Consider the following 18224-nt stretch of genomic DNA (forward strand, 5'->3'; position numbering starts at 1 on the left):
ACAATCATTTGCTGAGTCGTCTCTCCTCCGGGAGGCCCCGGCTGCTTGCTGGTCCAGCAAGAGTGGAGAGACCAGGGCATGACCCCATGGCCAGGGCCCTTCCCCCGCCCTTCTGGCCTCTTCGATCCCCTGGACAGGCGGCTCCACCAGGGCTGGGGGTGGGGGGCTGCTAGCCATTTTAGGGCTGAACTCTCCATGAACCAGGAAGGGAAGGGGGGACGGCAGAGCACAGCCAGTAGGAGCAGGCGAGGGAGGCCAGGCTTCTGGGCAAACCTCTCTGGCTGGGTAAATATTGAGCTGCCTCATCGCCAAGGTGGGGGTTGAAACAGAGCTGTCAGAGCAGAGTAAACTGAAGGAGCTTCAGGCCCCTGAGGAGCAGAGAGCACATGCTTTGTGGGACTCCCTCCCTCCTAGGTTCCCTTCCAGGCAGAAAGGGCTGTGGGGCTCAGAATTGTCTGGACTCAGGCCAGTGAGTTTTGAGAGCTTAGAGGAAATGGACTGGGGGTAGGAAGAGAAAGAGTGATTTTAATTAGCTCTAACTAGGCCAGTAGACTATCTCCAACAGCCTGCTCCCCCCCCACCCTCCCACCCTCCTAACCCCCACCAAGTTGTAACATTCTTTCTTACTTATGTCTTCTTCTATCCTCAGATGAAAGGAGGGAGGAGTCAAGCTGCAGTGGGATTATTCAGTGATATGAAAGACCGAGAAAGCAAACCCAGAGAGATTAGGTGATTTACCTGAGGACACACAGGAGTCTCTTGATAGAGTGAACTTGGGTCTCCTGACTTCTTACAGAATTCTTTCTGCTCTGAAGCATCCGATCCATTTATTTCCTGATTAAGAGAACAACCGTGAACAGGAGCCAGCAAGCCTTTGAGCCTCTCCGTTCTCCCAAGAATGGACATTAAATATTTTGCGTCTCCAACTCCTGTCCCACCTAGGACTCACTCTGATTGTGGAAAACATTTAGAGGGCCAGGGAAAGAGCAAAAGCTGAAGCTTCTGGAATATTGTGATTGAGTCATGCAAAGGAGGTCATTCAAGGGAGTCTTTAGAGTCAGGACTGAATCATCAGAAAAAAAGAGAAAGAAAGAAAGAAGGAAGGAAGGAAGGAAGGAAGGAAGAGAAAAGAAAAGAAAAGAGAAGAGAAAAGTTTAGTACAGCTGCAGGGAGGGCCAATCTCCTTGACAATAGTGGGAATGTGCTCAAAGACTTACACAGTGAGGCTGTCCTGCCAAGAGCATGTCCTGTCCTGACACTGTACCACTATTCTGTGGGACCACCCTGAATCTTTTCTTTCCGAATTATTTTATTCCATAACAGCAAGCCCCATGGTTATAGGACCAGATGGGCCTGTGGGTGCATGTTTGGGGACGCCTGCCTTCCAGACAGGAGCATTTTGTTTAAGTCTTTACTCACTCAACAAGAAAGTGAGGAGGATGACAAAGGCTGAAGGATATCTGCTTCCATCATGCCAAGACCAAGAACAACTTGGTACAGGAAAGTAAGAGAAAGGCCTTATGCAAATTTATATATATACATATATATGTATATGTATATATATATATATATATATATATATATATATATATACAGAAAATCTCTACTGAATGCACTACCAGGCAGTGTTCTAAGCAGGTCTCATATATCTCCTTTAGTCTTCAACATCCTCCATTTTATAGCTGAAGAGACGGAAGCACCCGGAAATGGAGTAACAGGCCTAGGGTCACCCAGCCAGTAAGAAGGGGACCACACTGAAAATTCAGTTACATATTAAAACCTTTGCCTCCACCACTCCTCCTGTACCCTCCACCATCCTAAGTCAGGAACTCAATGTGTCTGCCTTCAAAACTTCCTGTCCATCCTCCCACAACAGAGAAGGGAGGAGGAAAGTGTGAGAGGCCCAGGTCAGTCTACCCGCTCCACCAGTGAGTGCCCTGAGAGCTGAAGGAAATGACAGTGGGTCTCAGCCAGACCCACTGGACCTGTTCTCAGCCTCCAAGAAGGGAATCCCTTCTGTAGCCCCATAACCTACCACTAGGCCCATAGGCTTATCAGGGATCAAACAAGCTATGAGTGTGAGAAGTAAGAATGTCTGTGTGTGCACACCAGAAGGTCCAGATGTGCCCTGGAATAGATTAGGGACCAAAGAAGTGGGAGAGGATATGTTCTTAATAAGGAGAATTATGATTACAGCTCACACTTATTTATTAGGGACTGTTTCCAAGTATTTGGCACGTTTTAACTAATTTAATCCCAACATCAACCCTATGAAAATAGGTACTATTATGATCCTCATTTTGTAGGTAATGAAACTGATCGCAGGGAATTAGACAACTTGCCCAAGGCCACCAAGCTGTGACAGGCAGGGCTTGAAGGAGTTGAACCCAGGTATCCTGGATACTTCCTGGAAATCATCAGTTTTCCTCTCAGGCTCATCTGGATCAGCACCCCTGCTCCCCACCCCCCACAATCTCAGTCATCCCAGAGATGCCCCCAGCCTCCCCATCCCAACTCCCTTCCAGCAGCCCAGGGGTATGGGTGCAAGGAATGTTCATAACAAAGAAACTAACTTAAAAGTAGGAACTTCAGGGTTTTTTAAAATCTTTTTTTCTTGTCTCTCTTGTCCAGGAGATCAAAGGGCCTCACGTTGGGAGAACAAACGCTGAAGAAAAAGGCAAATGAAAGAAGAAAAGTTCACACTTGGGGCTGAGAAACAGATGGTGTGGAGGGTTGGGTGGAGTGGAGTCTTGACTCCCCAACCCCCCTCAGACGGTGGGGGAGGGGTGGGGAGATGCTCCTCAGAAACTTTGACTTGTAACTAGCCCTGAGAAGAATTCTCTCTACTATGAAGACTCAAGGGGAGAAGATTCTCTTTAGATTTTAATTGGCTGAATGGGAGATTTCTTTTAAGATGGTCTTGGTAAATCAAGGTCTGGGGGTGGAGGGTTTTCCAGTTCTGAGGAAAATGCGCTGTCAGATCTCCTGGTGAATCCAATTCCCCTCATCCCTCATCCCCCATCCCCCCACGCTGTGAAAAATCCACCTTTCTAAAAACCACGGTGGAATCTATGAGTGAAGCCGTTTGGCATCTCTTCTGGAAAGTTGAGCAATGAACACCATCAACTTAACTCAATAGCAGAAAAATGTGTTTTTGTTTGTTTGTTTTACCATCCTCTTTTTTGTCGATTTTGACAGGAAAATGCACAGTGATCTTTTCTTTCTCGGACTAAATGCCTTCCGTGTAGACCAGTCTGGAGCTTGAGGTTCGAAGTGGGACTTAGGGGAGTGCAAAGTGGGAAAGAGGTCAAGATTTTTGCATCTCAGGAGATGGGAGACTCAGAATTTTTGTGGATTATTTCCAGTTAGCCCCTCAGTTAACAGAATTGATTTGTCCCTCACCCTTCCCTAGGGGAATTTCATGGTTCCTTCTGTGATGACCAAAATCAAATGGCCAGCCTCCCCTTTTCCTCTTGTACCCTCCATTATGCTTCCCCCAGGACCTGTCAACCCCACCCTGAGGCCCAACTCCACCAGCCCTGTAGTCCTGTCCTAACCACCTCCTTCCTCCCCCTGCGTTCCTGCCCATTTGCTGGTCCAGAGGTTGGAGGATCCATGAATACCCCAAACAGAAGACTCCACTGGCTTCCCATAAATGGCTCCAAGCAAGGGGCGTTTTATTTCCACAGACACTTGCTCTGTCCCCTCCATCAAGGTGACCCTTTTAGGGAGGCCAACCTTGGTGGCAATTTCAATTCAATGTAGAGAGAAGCAGTTAATAAGGGTGTGTGTGTGTGTGTGTGTGTGTGTGTGTGGTTTCAGACAGCAGCCTCTGGGAAAGCTAGGCTTCCTCAAGCAACACACTTCCTCTCCTTTCCAGCCAGGCTGGGAAGTTATTGATAACGTTGCCTCTCCTATAATGGCACCGTTTTCATTAGGAAGCAAACGCTCAGCGTTTCCTACAGACAATTCTCGTCCTTTTGACCAACTCTCTTCCTTTGAGGTCAAAAATTAAATAGATGGGGTAGATCGGACACCCCCTTGCTCTCACACCACTGGCCGCCCCCCTCCCTCCCCAGCTGTCGGGGCTCTGGGGCCTTTAGACTCCCCGGGTAACCGAAATCAATATCAGGGGCTGGAGCCCGCAGGCCCACGTCAGCTCGAGGGCGGGTGAGGATGGCTGCTTGTTGGCCGTCGGGGAGCTTCCTGAGCCCGGGGCCCCCCATCTCCGCTGACCAAAGGTTTGTCAGTGGGACCGGCCCGAGACAATAGCTGCCCCCGCGGGCTCGCTGTTGGCTTGTTTGGAAAGCCCAGAGGCGCTTGGAGGTAAAAAGGTCAATGCGGGATTGGGGTTTACTCCGGCCCTCTGGCCCTCTGCCCTCCCCCGTCCTCCAGCTGGGCCCGCTGGGCCGGCAACCTGCCCGCCTCCCCCGACCCAGCCCACCCCATCCAGCCCCATGGCCGCCGCCTCCCCGCTGCCATCCAGCGCCCGGGGACTCTGGACATTCACCTTGAGCCCCGGGATGGCCCTCTGGAGACAGCTGGCTAGGGCTAGTCTCCCTGCTACTCTGGCTTCCCTTGTCCCAACGTTCTGGTCCCCCGTTGGCGGAATGGCTCTGCGATGTGGGCGGGAGTGGGCCGGGTGGGGGTGGGGTGGGGGGTGACCTGTGTGCCAGTCTGCAGTTTGTCAGGGACCCACCCTCTGACATTTTCTGAGCGAGAGTTGGAGGGGCTGGAGCACATTCCACAGCCTCCCGACCCCCGGTTCACTCCATCAACATTTCTTGAAGGCCCACTGTATGCCAGGCCTGGCTCTGGGCCTGCGGAGAGAAAGCAGGGGAGAGGGGTAGAGGGCGGTTGCCTTCCCCCACGCTTCCTCCTCTGTTTTACACCTTTTCTGTTCTCTCCAAACAAGCAGTTTCTCTCTTTTCCTGCCTTTCTCTGAGACCCTCTCTGGACCTGGACCGTTTCCTTCCCCTCCCCCATCTTTTTTCTTCTCTCTTTCCTGGTTCCTCCAATGACCCAAGGACTGAACCCTGTCAGACCTGGAGGCTGGGGCCCAGTTCAGCTTGGGACCCACCCAGTAAGTCCTTCTCTTTATCCAGCTGAGATCTCACAGCTCAAATCTTTCCAGCCCAACCAGCTTTCAGCAACACTTCCCCCATCTCTCTCGAGGGCTTTTGGAGTATGAAGACTCCTCTACCCAAGGCAGTTCGGGAGAAGCAGTTCGGGAAGAGGGGAAAACACAGACTTTATTGAAATGAGGTAGCTGGAGGTACAGAGAGAACCCAGTTTGCTTGGGGCTCAGGTTTCCAGAAACTCAGGTGATGCCTCCACTGTTTCCAAGGTCCAGAGAAAGGCTTGCTGCTGCTAGGAGCTCTCACTGCACCTGGGCCTCCCCAGGCTGCCTCAGGGGTAGAGGTGGAGATGGGGAGGAGGGTCCTGGGTTTTCCAGGAGGCAATAAATAGGGGAGGAACTAGCAGGGGCGTGCCTGCGCCTTCCTGGTAGAGGCTTGCTGGGGGCAGGCCTCGAACAACAACGTTCCAGAAGACTCCAGAGTACCAAGTTCCAAAACACTTTGGTGGCTTAGAGATGAGGTCGCTGGTGGGAGGAGGCAGGTCTCAGAAAACAACCTCTGGAGGCTGCATTAGTGCAATACAAATGTGCCAGGAGGGGGTTAATAAGGTTAGATGGGGGGCGGGGGCTTTTTGGTCTGTCACAAGGCAGCTGGTGTTATTGTAAGGTCTGTGGTGACGGAAGAGACTAAGCACCGGTCCTATGCCTACACCCAAAAGCCTCCCCCAAGAGACACTTCAAGGCCTTCCCTCTGTGCCAGCCTAGAATGAGGGAGTTGGGATCCCAGCGCAGAAGAGTCCTCGCGGCTCAAAGGCACTGAACTGAATACAAGGAAGTTGGAAGGGAAAGGAGAATTCGGGAGGATGACGCTTGCTCCTACCCCACCCACGTGCTGATCCCCAGATGAAAGGGAGAAGGAAGCCTTTCTGTCCAGAGTTGACAGGTTCCGCATCGTTGCGTCTCCCAGGTCTCGGGTCCTATAGGGTCCCCAGCCAGCAACATCCCGCCCAGACCAGAGGAAAGTGTTTCCCTATTCTCCCCAGCTGTAACCTGGCGCCCCAGCCTTGGTGAGGGTCGCCCGACGCCTGGGTTCGGGAGAGCGGAGGAGCCCTGACGGTTGGGGAGGTTTCGTTCAGGAGGTGATGGAGCTGGGCGAGGCCTCCGGCGAGGTGCACGTCGACTGGTCGGAGGCGTCTCCAGTCGCCTCTCTGGGACAGCCTGGAGGGGCTGGGGGCATCCGGCCTCCCTCCCGCTCGCGCTTCTTCTGCTTCATGCGCCGGTTCTGAAACCAAATCTTGACCTGCGTCTCGTTGAGCTCCAGGGTGGCGGCGATCTCCACCCTCCGGGCGCGGCTCAGGTACTTGTTGAAGTGGAACTCCTTCTCCAGCTCGGTCAGCTGCCGCGTGGTGAAGTTGGTGCGGAGGCCGCCGGGCCCGCCCAGGCCCAGCTCGGACACCTTGGCTAGGGGCGGGAGAAAGGGCCGCGTCAGCTCTCTCGCCCCTCTCCCCTGCCCCTCTCCTCCTCCCGGGCCAGCTCTGCACCCCCAATGTCTGTCCAACTTAGCTCTCAACGTGCCCTTGGATCGCCAGACACCCCCAAGGTGACCTCCAAATTCAGGGGGACCTCCCCGTCGCTTCCGTCCCCCACCTGGCACGGGGTGCAGAGTCTACGTTGGGCACAGAGATGAGGAAGCAGGGGTGTGTGCAGACTTCCCTGCAGGGTAGCCGGGCACTTCCTGGGTGGGAAAAGCCCTGCTGACCTGAGACGGGGGCGAAGTGCTCTCACCTGCCCCCACCGGGGCGGCTCCACCTGTCCTACCAGCCCGGGCCGGGGCACCCTCCTGTCTTTGAGCCCCGGAGAGGAGGTGACCACGCCTGACTCCTACCTGTCTTGGGGGGGTTCCTCTTAACCTTCATCCAGTCGAAGGTCCGGGCCGTGGGGGTGCTGGGTTCTGACGGGCAGGGCGATTCCTTGTCCTCCGAGAGGAGCTCAGCATAGGCCGTTGCAAAGCTCGCCGTCTGCTCATTCCCGAAAGGGGGCTGCGGGGGAGGGTACGGCCCCGGGCCCGCTCCACCGCTTCCATAGCCGTCGGACAGGCCCCCTAGCTGGGCCCCATAGCTCGAAGGATGATAATAGCTTCCATCTCCTTCGGGTTGGCCCAGAGGATAGTACTGAGAGGGCCCATAGCTGGGGCTGCAGGCCGCGGGGGCGTACCCCGAGGTCGCGGAGCTGGGGAAGGGCATCCCGAGCGCCGAAGGTGGCTGCGGGGTGGGATAGCCTGAGTTCTGCTGGAGCGCGGGGCTGGGGAGTCCCCCACCATAGCGGGTCTCGCCTGCGTAGCTGTCAACAGCCGGAGCCGAGCTGGGGGGGAAGGAGGTAGGGGCGCTGTGAGCGCTGTAGGCGCTGGGTCCCCGGTTACAGAGTGGGTACTCTAAGAAGGAGTTCATCCTATTATAGTCCATGCGTGGAGGCCGCAGGAGGGTCGGCCCGTTTGGGGGAGACACCCTCTTGCCCTACAACCTTTCGGCAGTATGTCACAGCGCTGAAGCCTGCATCCATGGCCCGGCACATCTCGCTTGGGCCAGGGCTCCCCCAGGAAGGGGGTAGGGAGTGGGGGTGGAGGGGCGCATGTGATCTCTCCCAGGCCAATGGGCGCAGCGGGCCAGAGTTTGGCAGCCCCAGCGCCCATCCATCACCCCCCAAGCATTAGCATGACAAAGACACTTCAATCACCCGCAGCCCATCCATCTGAGAGCGACGTGGAAGCGTCAAAAACATCTTTCTTCAAAGACTTTTGGAAAGAAGGGACCAGAGGGAGAGGGGGTAAAAGTTAGAGGAATATTCAAGACTTTCCTCCCCTCCCAACCCCCAAGGCCTTCAATAGGCTCCTGGGTTATTAGATTTGGACAAATTCAACCCAGCTGCCCCTCACTCTTTCCACCCCCCAAAGGAGCTTCCCCCCCACCCCAAGGCTGTAGACTGGGAGTTGGGGAATCCAACCTCCTTACTTTGCCCAAAACTCCCACCCCTGGTCTGTTTTTCCCAATTTATCTTGGGGTGATGGGCTAGGACAGTGGGGGAAGGTGTGTTATCTCGGGCCAAATGGATAACTGTGAAGGAAGAGGGTGCAAAACACCCAAGGGTGGGCCAGGGTCTAGAGTCTAGAGAAAGAATTCATTAACGGAGAGGTGGGAAATGCATCTCAGGGAGCAAGGCAGTACGACAGAAATGTGAAGAGGAGGATGAGAAACGCCCCATTTCTCTCTCCAGCTCTCCACATAAACGTTCTCTCCTCATTCACACATCCATTTCTCTCCCTCAGCCTCGCTGTATATTCTCTGTCCCAATCCATCTCTCCATTCGTCCGTCTCTCTCCATATTTATATTCGCTCCCTACCTATCCATCACCTCATCTCTCCATGTATTTATCCTCTCTCTAGCCATCCAGAGCTGTAGCTGGCTCACTCACTCAGACGCAAATAACTCCTTGTATCTCTCCAGAGAGCCACAACGGGCACCGAGCTGGGTTATGTTTACAGGCGAAGAAGAGGGAGATCTTATTCTCTTTCTCAAGTGTGTAAAACTAGTGGAGCTAACTCTAGGAAGCGAACTGAGGGTTCTTGGAAGGAAGGGGTTGGGGGATGGGGTGAGGGGGTGACAGGCACTAAGGAGGGCACTTGATTTAATGAGCACTGGGTGTTGTAAACAACTGATGAATCACTAAATTCTGAATCCAAGAATATACTGCATGTTAACTAAATGGAATTTAAATTTAAAATTTTTTAAGTAAAAAAATAAGTAAAACTAGTGGAGTCCCTGTATTTCTCTGGCTGCCTCTTACCCCTTTCTCCCTCACCACCTTCCATCTCTTTCCCCTACTCTCCCCACCCCCCAAAAAATCCTAAGCCTCAAATTCATAAACGCAATACCAGTTGTGTCTTCAAGATTGGTCAAATTTTCAACGAACTTTCTAGAATAAATTAAGGGAGCTTGCTTGGAGAATGGGAGAATCCGGTTAGAGGTCCTAAGGTTCAGGAGTGGAGCCTCACCCCTCTCTGCCCTGTGTGTTTGTTGAGTTAGGGTTGGGGAAAGGGGCGGAGAACAGGAAGTGCGTCCTTCTCTCTCTTCAGACCTGGATGGGGCTGGAAGAGAAGCTCTTAGGTAGAGCCCATTGATTCTCCTCCTCCAGACTCTGAGGACAAGAGCTTGGCGCAATCCAACACCCACGCTCATTTGTAACCTGTCAGGGTGTCTGCCTGACTGGAGGCCTGGGGCCGGGGCTAGGGCAAGTCCAGGAGGGCAAGAGTTCAGGGAGGGATCTCTGTAAACAACTGAACTCAGGAGAGGAAGGGAAGCAAACAGGTGGGACAGGTCCCCGAGAAGGACTCTCAAAGCTTCTCAGGTTTCCCCACCCCCTACAAGGGCATAGTGAGTCCTCCTCCTTTGCAAAAACCCCAAAGCCACACACCCCCACTCCCTGTGTCTCTCCCTATTTCTGTTTCCCATTTCCCCGTCATTTTGCCTGTCCTTTAGAGTCACTTCTCCGGCTTTCCATCTTTATTACCAGAATCACACAGCCTTTCTCTTCTGTTAATAACAGCGAGCCTAGCTTAGCCCCCCAACTATCAAAGCTTTTCCCAGGCCCCTCGCCCCTTTCCCTCCCCACCAGTACTCTGCTTGGGACCAGAACAAGTTGGTGGGGGAAGGGGGGCCAGCTGGTAACATCTTTAAGGGAGATGCAATGGGGGAGGGGGAGAGAATGTTCACTGCCAAAGGGATGAGGGCAGACAAAGGGAAGGAGAGTTGAGATAGGGGTAGGGCCGGCCTGCAGAGGCATTGAAGAGAAAAGAAACATGGAGGTGAGAAAAAGCGTATTTCTTTCTAGTTCCCCTTTTGGGGTTTGTAGATGTTTCTAACTTTTTCCTCTCACTTTAAGATATTCTCCATGGAGGCTTTTGGAGAAGAAGAATTTATTTAGGGTTAGGGATTCTCTTCTAGCCCCAAATCTGACGAAGGCCTGTGTCTGACCTGACTGTGCTGTCTCTCAGAGACTTGAGATTTCCTCACTGTCTACCCTTCCCTCAACCCAGAAAGAACCCACTCGCCTCCTCCCTTGCTTTTCCAATTAAGGCAGCGATTTGAGGTCTAAATGAAGAAGTGGGGGTGTCTGGGTGGCTCAGTGGTTTAGACCTCTGCCTTCGGCTCAGGTCATGATCTCGGGGTCCTGGGATGGAGCCCCGCATCTGGGTCTCTGCTCAGCGGGGAGCCTGCTTCCCTCTCTCTCTCTGCCTGCCTCTCTGTCTACTTGTGATCTCTGCCAAATAAATAAATAAAATCTTTAAAAATAAATAAATAAATGAAGAAGTGAATTCCAAACCAGTTTGTTTGTTTGTCTGTTTTTAGAGGGGGGGAGGGGCAAAGGGAGAGGGAAAGAAAGAGTATCTTAAGCAGGCACTACTACCTGTGTGGAGCCTGAGTCAGGGCTCGACCTCACAACCCTGATACCATTACCTGAGCTGAAATCAAGAGTCAGATGCTTAACCGACTGAGCCCCCCAGCCGCCCTGTAAACTAGTATAATGAAAGAATAGAAATCTGCTTGGGAGTTGGGGAAATGCGTTCTCCCTAGTCACAGCTGAAGTCACCAATAGTCGATTATTAATGACAAAGATGCAAAGGGTTGGGGGAAAAGTGTCTTAAGGATATTGTTGATTACAGGGATAGCTTTAGCCTCAGCTCTCCAAAGTCACTATAATCCCTAATGCATCCCTGAGTCTTGCTCCCTTCCCTTGTGTAGCAGAAAGATTAAAACTTCCCCAAGGGGTGCCTGGGTGGCTCAGTGGGTTAAAGCCTCTGCCTTCGGCTCAGGTCATGATCTTGGGGTCCTGGGATGGAGCCCCACCTCAGGCTCTCTGCTCAGCAGGGAGCCTGCTTCCTCCTCTCTCTCTCTGCCTGCTTCTCTGCCTACTTGTAATCTCTGCCGATCAAATAAATAAATAAATAATCTTTAAAAAAAAAAAAACCTTCCCCCAAATTCCTGTTGGCTCCCCCAGCCCCAGCAGAAATGACTGGCGAAGAAAAGTAACTTGGTTCTCTACCTTCCCAAGTAACTTCCTCTTTACAAGAGACTTCACCAGCCTCTGGACAGAGGAGGGAGTCTTTGAAGCCTGGATTCCTTGCTAAATCCACAGCTAAGTACAAAACAAAACTAAGCAAACAAACAAACAAGACAGAAGTAATCCACAGCTGGAGTAACCTATGGGCTACAGCATTTTCTGGATGACCAGATTAAGTTCACCCCTGAGAAAGTCTGGCTGTAGCCAACACCAAGTGGAATAATGATTTCCTCTTTTCTAGAATCTATTTAGACATGGAAGAGAGCAAGTGCACCATAGGCAGGTTTAGAACCAAAATGATCTTCGAGAGGTGCTCGCCCTTATCACACTGAGACTGGGGATATGTTAGAAGTTTATACCTGATTCTGGTGTTTTTGTGGAGGAAGCTGCTTTTCTGAGGTTTGGGGGAGGTGGGTAGCACGAGCAATCTGTACTGTTCTTCCATAACATCCTCAAGAGTCTCTCTGCCCGTTTTCCCCAGCCCAATTCTTGAGGCCCAAGGCCAAGCCCAAGATCAAAGTTTGGTACTTAAGAATTAAAAGGGCATTCAGGGTGGTAATTTTTTCTCTATAAGAGATGGCTATCGGGGCACCTGGGTGGCTCAGTGAGTTAAAGCCTTTGCCTTAGGCTCAGGTCATGATCCCAGGGTCCTGGGATCGATCCCCACATCCGGCTCTCTGCTCAGCAGGGAGCCTGCTTCCTCCTCTCTCTGCCTGCCTCTCTGCCTACTTGTGATTTCTGTCTGTCAAATAAATAAATAAATAAATTCCCCCCTTTTTTTGGGGGAAAAAAAAGAGATGGCTATCGGAGGAGAGGATGGAATCTGAATTCAGTGGTGTTTCTTTTAATACAGGCGGATTAAATTGTCACAAATCTGGTTGAGAACCACGGACTATGGGCAGTACATATTATAAGGGGAAGATTACTAGTTTGGGGGCCAGAATACTTGGATTTAAATCCTTGCTTGGCCATTTCTTAGCATTATGGCTCTGGATGAGTTTCCTCGTCTTTCTGAGTCTCGACCTCAGAGAAGAAGAATGGTGTTTTTTTTTTTTTAAGATTTTATTTATTTATTTGACAGACAGAGATCACAATTAGGCAGAGAGTCAGGCAGAGAGAGAGGAGGAAGCAGGCTCCCCACGGAGCAGAGAGAGCCCAGGACCCTGGGATCATGACGGACCCTGAGATCATGACCCGAGCTGAAGGCAGAGGCTTTAACCCACTGAGCCACCCAGTCACCCCAGAAGAATGGCCTTAATTTTACTTACTTCACTGCATTGTTAATAGGATTAAAGCAAACATGAAAATATAAACAATGGAGAATTCTATAAATGCCTGATGTTAATATTACATACACATTCTGAAATAGTATGAGTCAGTCTTCTGTTTTTTAATATAACTGGCATATTAAAATATGGGAATATGTGACAGGAAAATGGCATATGTGCTTCATTTTCATGTAACATATCACCATATATTATACAATATGTATTTTGTCACATGCAAATTTCATTGAGAATTAAGAAGTTTGTCTCTGCTTAAGCAAAGGATTTTCTTCTAAGCTGCAGAGTTCTTTGGCCTAATATTATAAGCCTAATATTATATAATCTGTGAGAACCCAAATGATTAAAATTGTAGCAGAAGGGTGAGGTTACATATTATTAGCAAGAACTTCCTGATGTTCCAAATATTTAGAAAAATTTTTCTTTTTATTTTTAAAGATTTTATTTTTTTATTTATTTATTTGACAGAGAGAGAGAGAGAGAGACACAGTGAGAGAGGAAACACAAGCAGGGGGAGTGGGAGAGGGAGAAGCAGGCTTCCTGCAGAACAGGGAACCCAATGTGGGGCTCGATCCTAGGACCCTGGGATCATGACCTGAGCCGAAGGCAGACGCTTAACAACTGAGCCACCCAGGTGGCCTAGAAAAAATTTTCTAGGGAGGATGTGTTTCTCTCTTTCCTTGAGGAACTTAGCTTAGATATTGCCCTTCCTGGGTGGGAGCAGGGGTTGAACCTGACTTCTGTGTTCTGGATAGATTTCATTTGGACTGAAAGGTAAGTCAGAGACTTGGAATCTTTCTAAGATGAAAGTTTAGAGTGACATGAAGAGTTGAAATAAATTTCTACTCAGTTGGGTTTCTCCGAGTGTGTTAGTTGGGGCCAAGATATCCACTTTGGAAACTTTTTTTTTTTTTTTTTTAGATTTTATTTATTTATTTGACAGAGAGGGAGGGGACAGAACACAAGCAGGGGAAGCAGCAGGCAAAGGGAGAAACAGGCTCCCCGGTAAGCAAAGAGCCTGATATGGGACTTGATCCGAGGACACTGGGATCCTGACCTGAACCCAAGGCAGATGCTTAACTGACTGAGCCACCCAGGTGTCCCCACTTTAGAAACTTTACAGAACAATGATCAAGATGACTTTGTATCTGGACGCTGTCCAGGCTGCAATTTTTCTGTGGTGCTTAGGAATTAGAGAAGGCTTTAGGAGGGCTCTTTTCACTGTTGACTCTCTTCTCAGGAGGAAGCAAGTTTGTTAGATCTCCTTCAGGCACTACATATCTGCTTCCCAGCTGAGTGTGAAGAAGGGGGATGGGGTGGGGACAGGAGGGCAGAGCTGAGCTGGAGAGCTCAAAGGAGGATTTGGGCCACACCAGCCACAGCAGGTAGAGGGGGATGGCATGGGGGCTAGAGGCCACTCTTTTTGAACCAAGGACATGTATTTGACGAGAGCACATTCAAGATGTACAGGAGGGCCACGGAATGCTTGTCAGAAACTTAGAGGAAAGGTGGGCAGGGAAATTCATCAGGGCTGTTCAGGGAGACCCAGAATTTGTATCCCCCAGCAACCAGCCAAAACTTGACTTAAAGGGACTTTTAAGGTTCTAATACACTGTGTCAAAACAGTTTGGTGACAGTTTTTGTACAAAATGTCCTACTGGGGTGTGTGTGTGTGTGTTTAAGATTTTATTTATTTATTTGACACAGAGAGACAGCACAAGTAGACAGAGGCAAAGCAGCAAGCAGAGAGAGGGAGAAACAGGGAGTCCGATGTGGGGCTCCATCCAGGACCCTGGGATCATAACCTGAGCCGAAGCAGATGCCCAACCGACTGAGCCACCCAGGTGCCCCATCCTACTGTTTCTGACACAAGAGAAAACATAACCGGGGCACCTGGGTGGCTCAGTGGGTTAAGCCGCTGCCTTCGGCTCAAGTCATGATCTCAGGGTCCTGGGATTGATTCCCGAATCAAGCTCTCTGCTCAGCAGGGAACCTGCTTCCCCCTCTCTCTCTCCCTGCCTCTCTGCCTACTTGTGATCTCTGTCTGTCAAATAAATAAATAAAATCTTAAAAAAAAAAAAAAAGAGGAAACATAACCAAATGTTGGGGAAGGTGACAAGAGATGAAAGTCAAAGGAAAACTTGGTTAGGACACTTCCGAATACTCATGTCTATTGATACTTGGCATATTTCACTACACCCAAGCCTCCTTTGTTGAAAAGATTTCTTTCCCTGCTAGTTTAAATAACGACTGGGGGCATGATTGTTGGTATAAAGACATAAACTAAAATGTGTTAAAATGGGTCTACCAGATATTTGGGAGGTGGGTTGTTGTCAAACATCAAAAGCCACCACCTCCATTTAAAAGCACATGACACCAGCCATAATAAATATTGAATACTTTGTGAAGACTTAACAAATATCCTTTGGGCATTTATTGATGCAGATGATATTAGAGGCATTAGTCCTTCCATTTGTTTTACAGATGGAGAAACTGAGGTCCAGAAGGGGAAGGTACTTTCCCCGTCTTGAGTTGAAAAAAATTTTTTAATGACTCCAGGTTATCATGATGGCAAATAATTTCCCAATCTAATGGTCCTTTGCTTTCACCGTAATATTAATGAGCCATTCTTCTTAAAAGATGACGCATCAAGAGCAGGGCGGACTGACCAGCAGCTTTCGGGACTGCACCGAAACCGTCTCACTCCAATCACAGCCAACTTATAACCAGTCTGTGCTGCAGACCACTCATACTTGGTCCTGACCCTAGAGGAGCCCTGCCCCAATGGGATAAGTTGAGTGCAGCTGCCTGGCACCACTATCAGCTTACCAACATGCGGGGCAAGGGAGGGTGTCTGCTGCGGAATCTGGGAACCCCTTCCTCTTCTCCTTCCTTCTCCAAAGCCAGCTGGGAAAACTCAGGCTAAAGAGGATGGCCCCAGAGATGAAACAAGGAAAAGGAGCTGATTTGGAACATAGGCATTCCTGAGTGCCAGTCCTTTATGAATCCCAAATTGCCAGGCATTCCTTTGATTTTGAAATTCCATGGGGAGATTGAAAACAGGAGTCCTTTCCTTCTGGAAATGCATTGTCTCTTTGTTCTGCTGTGGTGGCATCAGAGATGGTGAGTTTTGTGACTATGGAAAAGGAGGGATTGAAAGATTCCTGTACTGCCTGTAAGAAGAGTTCCAACTCCTCTCTAATAATCAACCAAGGAAAATGCTGGAAATGCTCCTGATTCTTTGGATTCATTGCTTCCCATCCTCAGGATACAAAAAGTACCTAGATCTGAACAGGTAGATTGAGATTTTGGCTGGACCCTCCTGGCCCTCCACTCACTTCAGCAGGGAGGAGTCAGGTCTGGTGCAGCCTCAGGCAGGAGCTGAGATTCCCTGTCCTTTGGGGCCACTGGTTTGAGTTGGGGAGGACTGGAAGGGAGCAGCCAGGTTAAGCAGCTCAAAAATTCTTAAGCACAGGAGGAAGGCAGGAAGCAAGGTGGCACTATGGTCTAGTAGGGCTGCCCAAACTCTAATGTGCATATAAATTACTTGGTGATGGGCTAAATTGAGATTTTGATCTAGTAGACTTGGAGTAGGGCCTAAGAGTCTGCATTTCTAACTAGCTTACAGGGAGTGCTGCTGCTGCTGGTCCATGGAGCAGCAAGCCTCTTAGAGAAAGGAAGCCTCACAGGCCCCAGAGTGTTGCAGACCAAGCCATGATCCCAGGGTATGAATTCTCTCCAGCAGAGCAGATCCTGTATTTCTGGCATTGATGAAGGGTGCTCTCCTTTTGACCAAAGAAAGCTGGAAGGTGGGCAATTAGCAAGATCCTTCTGGTATTCTTGATCTTTGTAACAACCTGCTATAGCTGAAAGAGCATTTTTAATTAGACCAAATTATCTAGTTTGGCTGTCCATAGAAATAAAGCCCCAGCTGAAATATCTGTTTCATTTTGTTGGTGTAGAGATGGCTATGTGCTGTGATTTTTAAGATGTTAAGCACTGCCTATGGGCATATTTTATAGAGAAATAAACACACAGCCCAGTGAGATGTATAGTGGGGTTTTAATATATTGTATATTTGCTTATTTATGGAGAAAATAAATACACAAGCCAATAAGCTGTGTATTATTACTTTAATATATTGAATTTATTTCATACCTATATATTTTATGAGGGAAAATAAACTAATAAGATACACGATATTATTATAATAACACATCTAATTGTTCTATGTTAATTTATTTATGAAAGAAATAAGTGCAACTTAACATGACATAAGATTATTTAATGCAGGAGATGAATTCTATATTAAGACAGTTTAAGGGATTAAATTCCAACTGAATAAGATGTGTGCACTTCCCACACTTAGGAACCAGTTAAAAAAATATGGGAGCGCCTGTCTAGTCCTATATGTCATGACCTATGTTGGCTCACGGCTTTTCGTGACAGTTGTTGCCTCTCGGTGCCTGGTACTCCAAGTCCCCGTCCTGCTGGTCCAGGGGAAAGTCTGGGAGGCCCAGGAAACAAACTGCTTTCTGAGAATGGCAGCATCTGCTGGGGAGGTAACCCTGCGGTGTCTGTTTCTGAGCCAGAGAAATATTAAGTAAACCTAAGGAGGATAGATGGCTTTCCAGGGCCCTTTAAATCTCCGCGTTCCCCGGAACAAACCAGGAGGCAGATGGGGGAGATCGATCCTCGGCTTCCCGCTTTGCCGGGTTTGCAAGGAGCCGGGCAGGGTGCGGTGGGGGAAGAGCAGACCGTGGTGAGATGGCAGATGAAGTTGTTGTTAAGACAGGCGGGCCTGCATTTGGAGCGAGCTCCGGCCGAGCTTCAGATCCCAGCTCGAGGGACCCAAAGTCAGACCCTGCGAGGCCGACCGGGGCCTGCACGCTCATCCCCCGCCCTGCGCGCCCGCCCCGCGCGGCCTCCGCGTCCACCTCGCGTCCTCAGCCTCTGCCGGCGGCATTTGTCTAAATAAAACAGAAACGAAAAGGAGGCTCCCTGGCTCTTCCTCCGTGGCGTCTGGAAGGTCCGGAAAGGAGACGGCGCGCGCGGGGACCGAAGCCTCCCGAAGCGGCTGTCATGGCGGCCACCGTCTCTTCTCTCGCCCTCCCTGCAGCTCGGCCCCAGCGCCATTTTGAGCATCTGCCTTGCTGCCCAGTCGCCCTCCCCGCTCTCCTCGCTCCTCCTACCCGCCCCCGCAGGCCAAGCGCCTCCCGACTCAGGCCGGGCCTCCCCTGGCTGCCGGGCCTCCCCTGGCTCCCGGCCCCGCCGCTCCGCCGCCGCCCTCCCTACCCCGAAGCCCCGTGGTGGCCGCCCTAGTGCGCGGCCCGCTTCGCGCTTCACCCGGCCTTTCCGGCCCACTTGGAACCTGCTTCCCGAGAAAACCCCCGACCCCACTCGACGCCGTGGCCCGGCCCATGTCCCCCGGCCTCGAGTCCCAGGCTTCCTGCGTTCGGCGAGGCCTTCTTCTCCCGGCACCCTCGTCTGAATTCTCCCGTCACCCGCCCACCTTTATTTGTAAGAAGAGGTCCCAGAACCCCAGCGCAGGGCCAAAGGCCATCCGTTAGAGGGTGTGGAGGTGACAGAGCTTCCAGCAAGCCCCCCACCCCCCGCCCCGCCCCGCCAACTCCTCCGGAGCTGCGGGCCGCGCCGAGAAGCGGTGGCCAAATAGGGTTACTTTTGTACCACCCGGACTTAGCGGCCCAGGGGCGGGCAAGCAGAGCGTGAGGGAGTAACAGCAGGCCTA

General features: G+C 50.8%; 1 protein-coding gene across 1 annotated transcript; it reads right to left on the bottom strand.

Moving 5' to 3' along the window:
- Positions 1–5234: 5234 nt before the first annotated feature.
- On the bottom strand, positions 5235–7633 carry HOXB1 (homeobox B1). The gene is made up of 2 exons (XM_047709252.1): positions 6963–7633; positions 5235–6538 (listed from the first exon to the last, which is right to left on the bottom strand). The coding sequence occupies exons 1-2, from the start codon at positions 7537–7539 to the stop codon at positions 6210–6212; spliced, it is 906 nt and encodes a 301-aa protein (XP_047565208.1). The 5' UTR covers positions 7540–7633; the 3' UTR covers positions 5235–6209.
- Positions 7634–18224: the final 10591 nt, after the last annotated feature.

Source organism: Lutra lutra, chromosome 16, assembly GCF_902655055.1.
Source record: "Lutra lutra chromosome 16, mLutLut1.2, whole genome shotgun sequence".
NCBI classification, from domain to species: domain Eukaryota; kingdom Metazoa; phylum Chordata; class Mammalia; order Carnivora; family Mustelidae; genus Lutra; species Lutra lutra.

Bases quoted from the DNA above. Each gene is read 5' to 3' on its own strand.
- HOXB1 (XM_047709252.1), bottom strand. From the start codon at position 7,539: ATGGACTATAATAGGATGAACTCCTTCTTAGAGTACCCACTCTGTAAC. The intron at 6,539-6,962 runs GTAGGAGTCAGG...TCCCGCCCCTAG, and splicing joins GAGGAACCCCCCCAAGACAG to CCAAGGTGTCCGAGCTGGGC.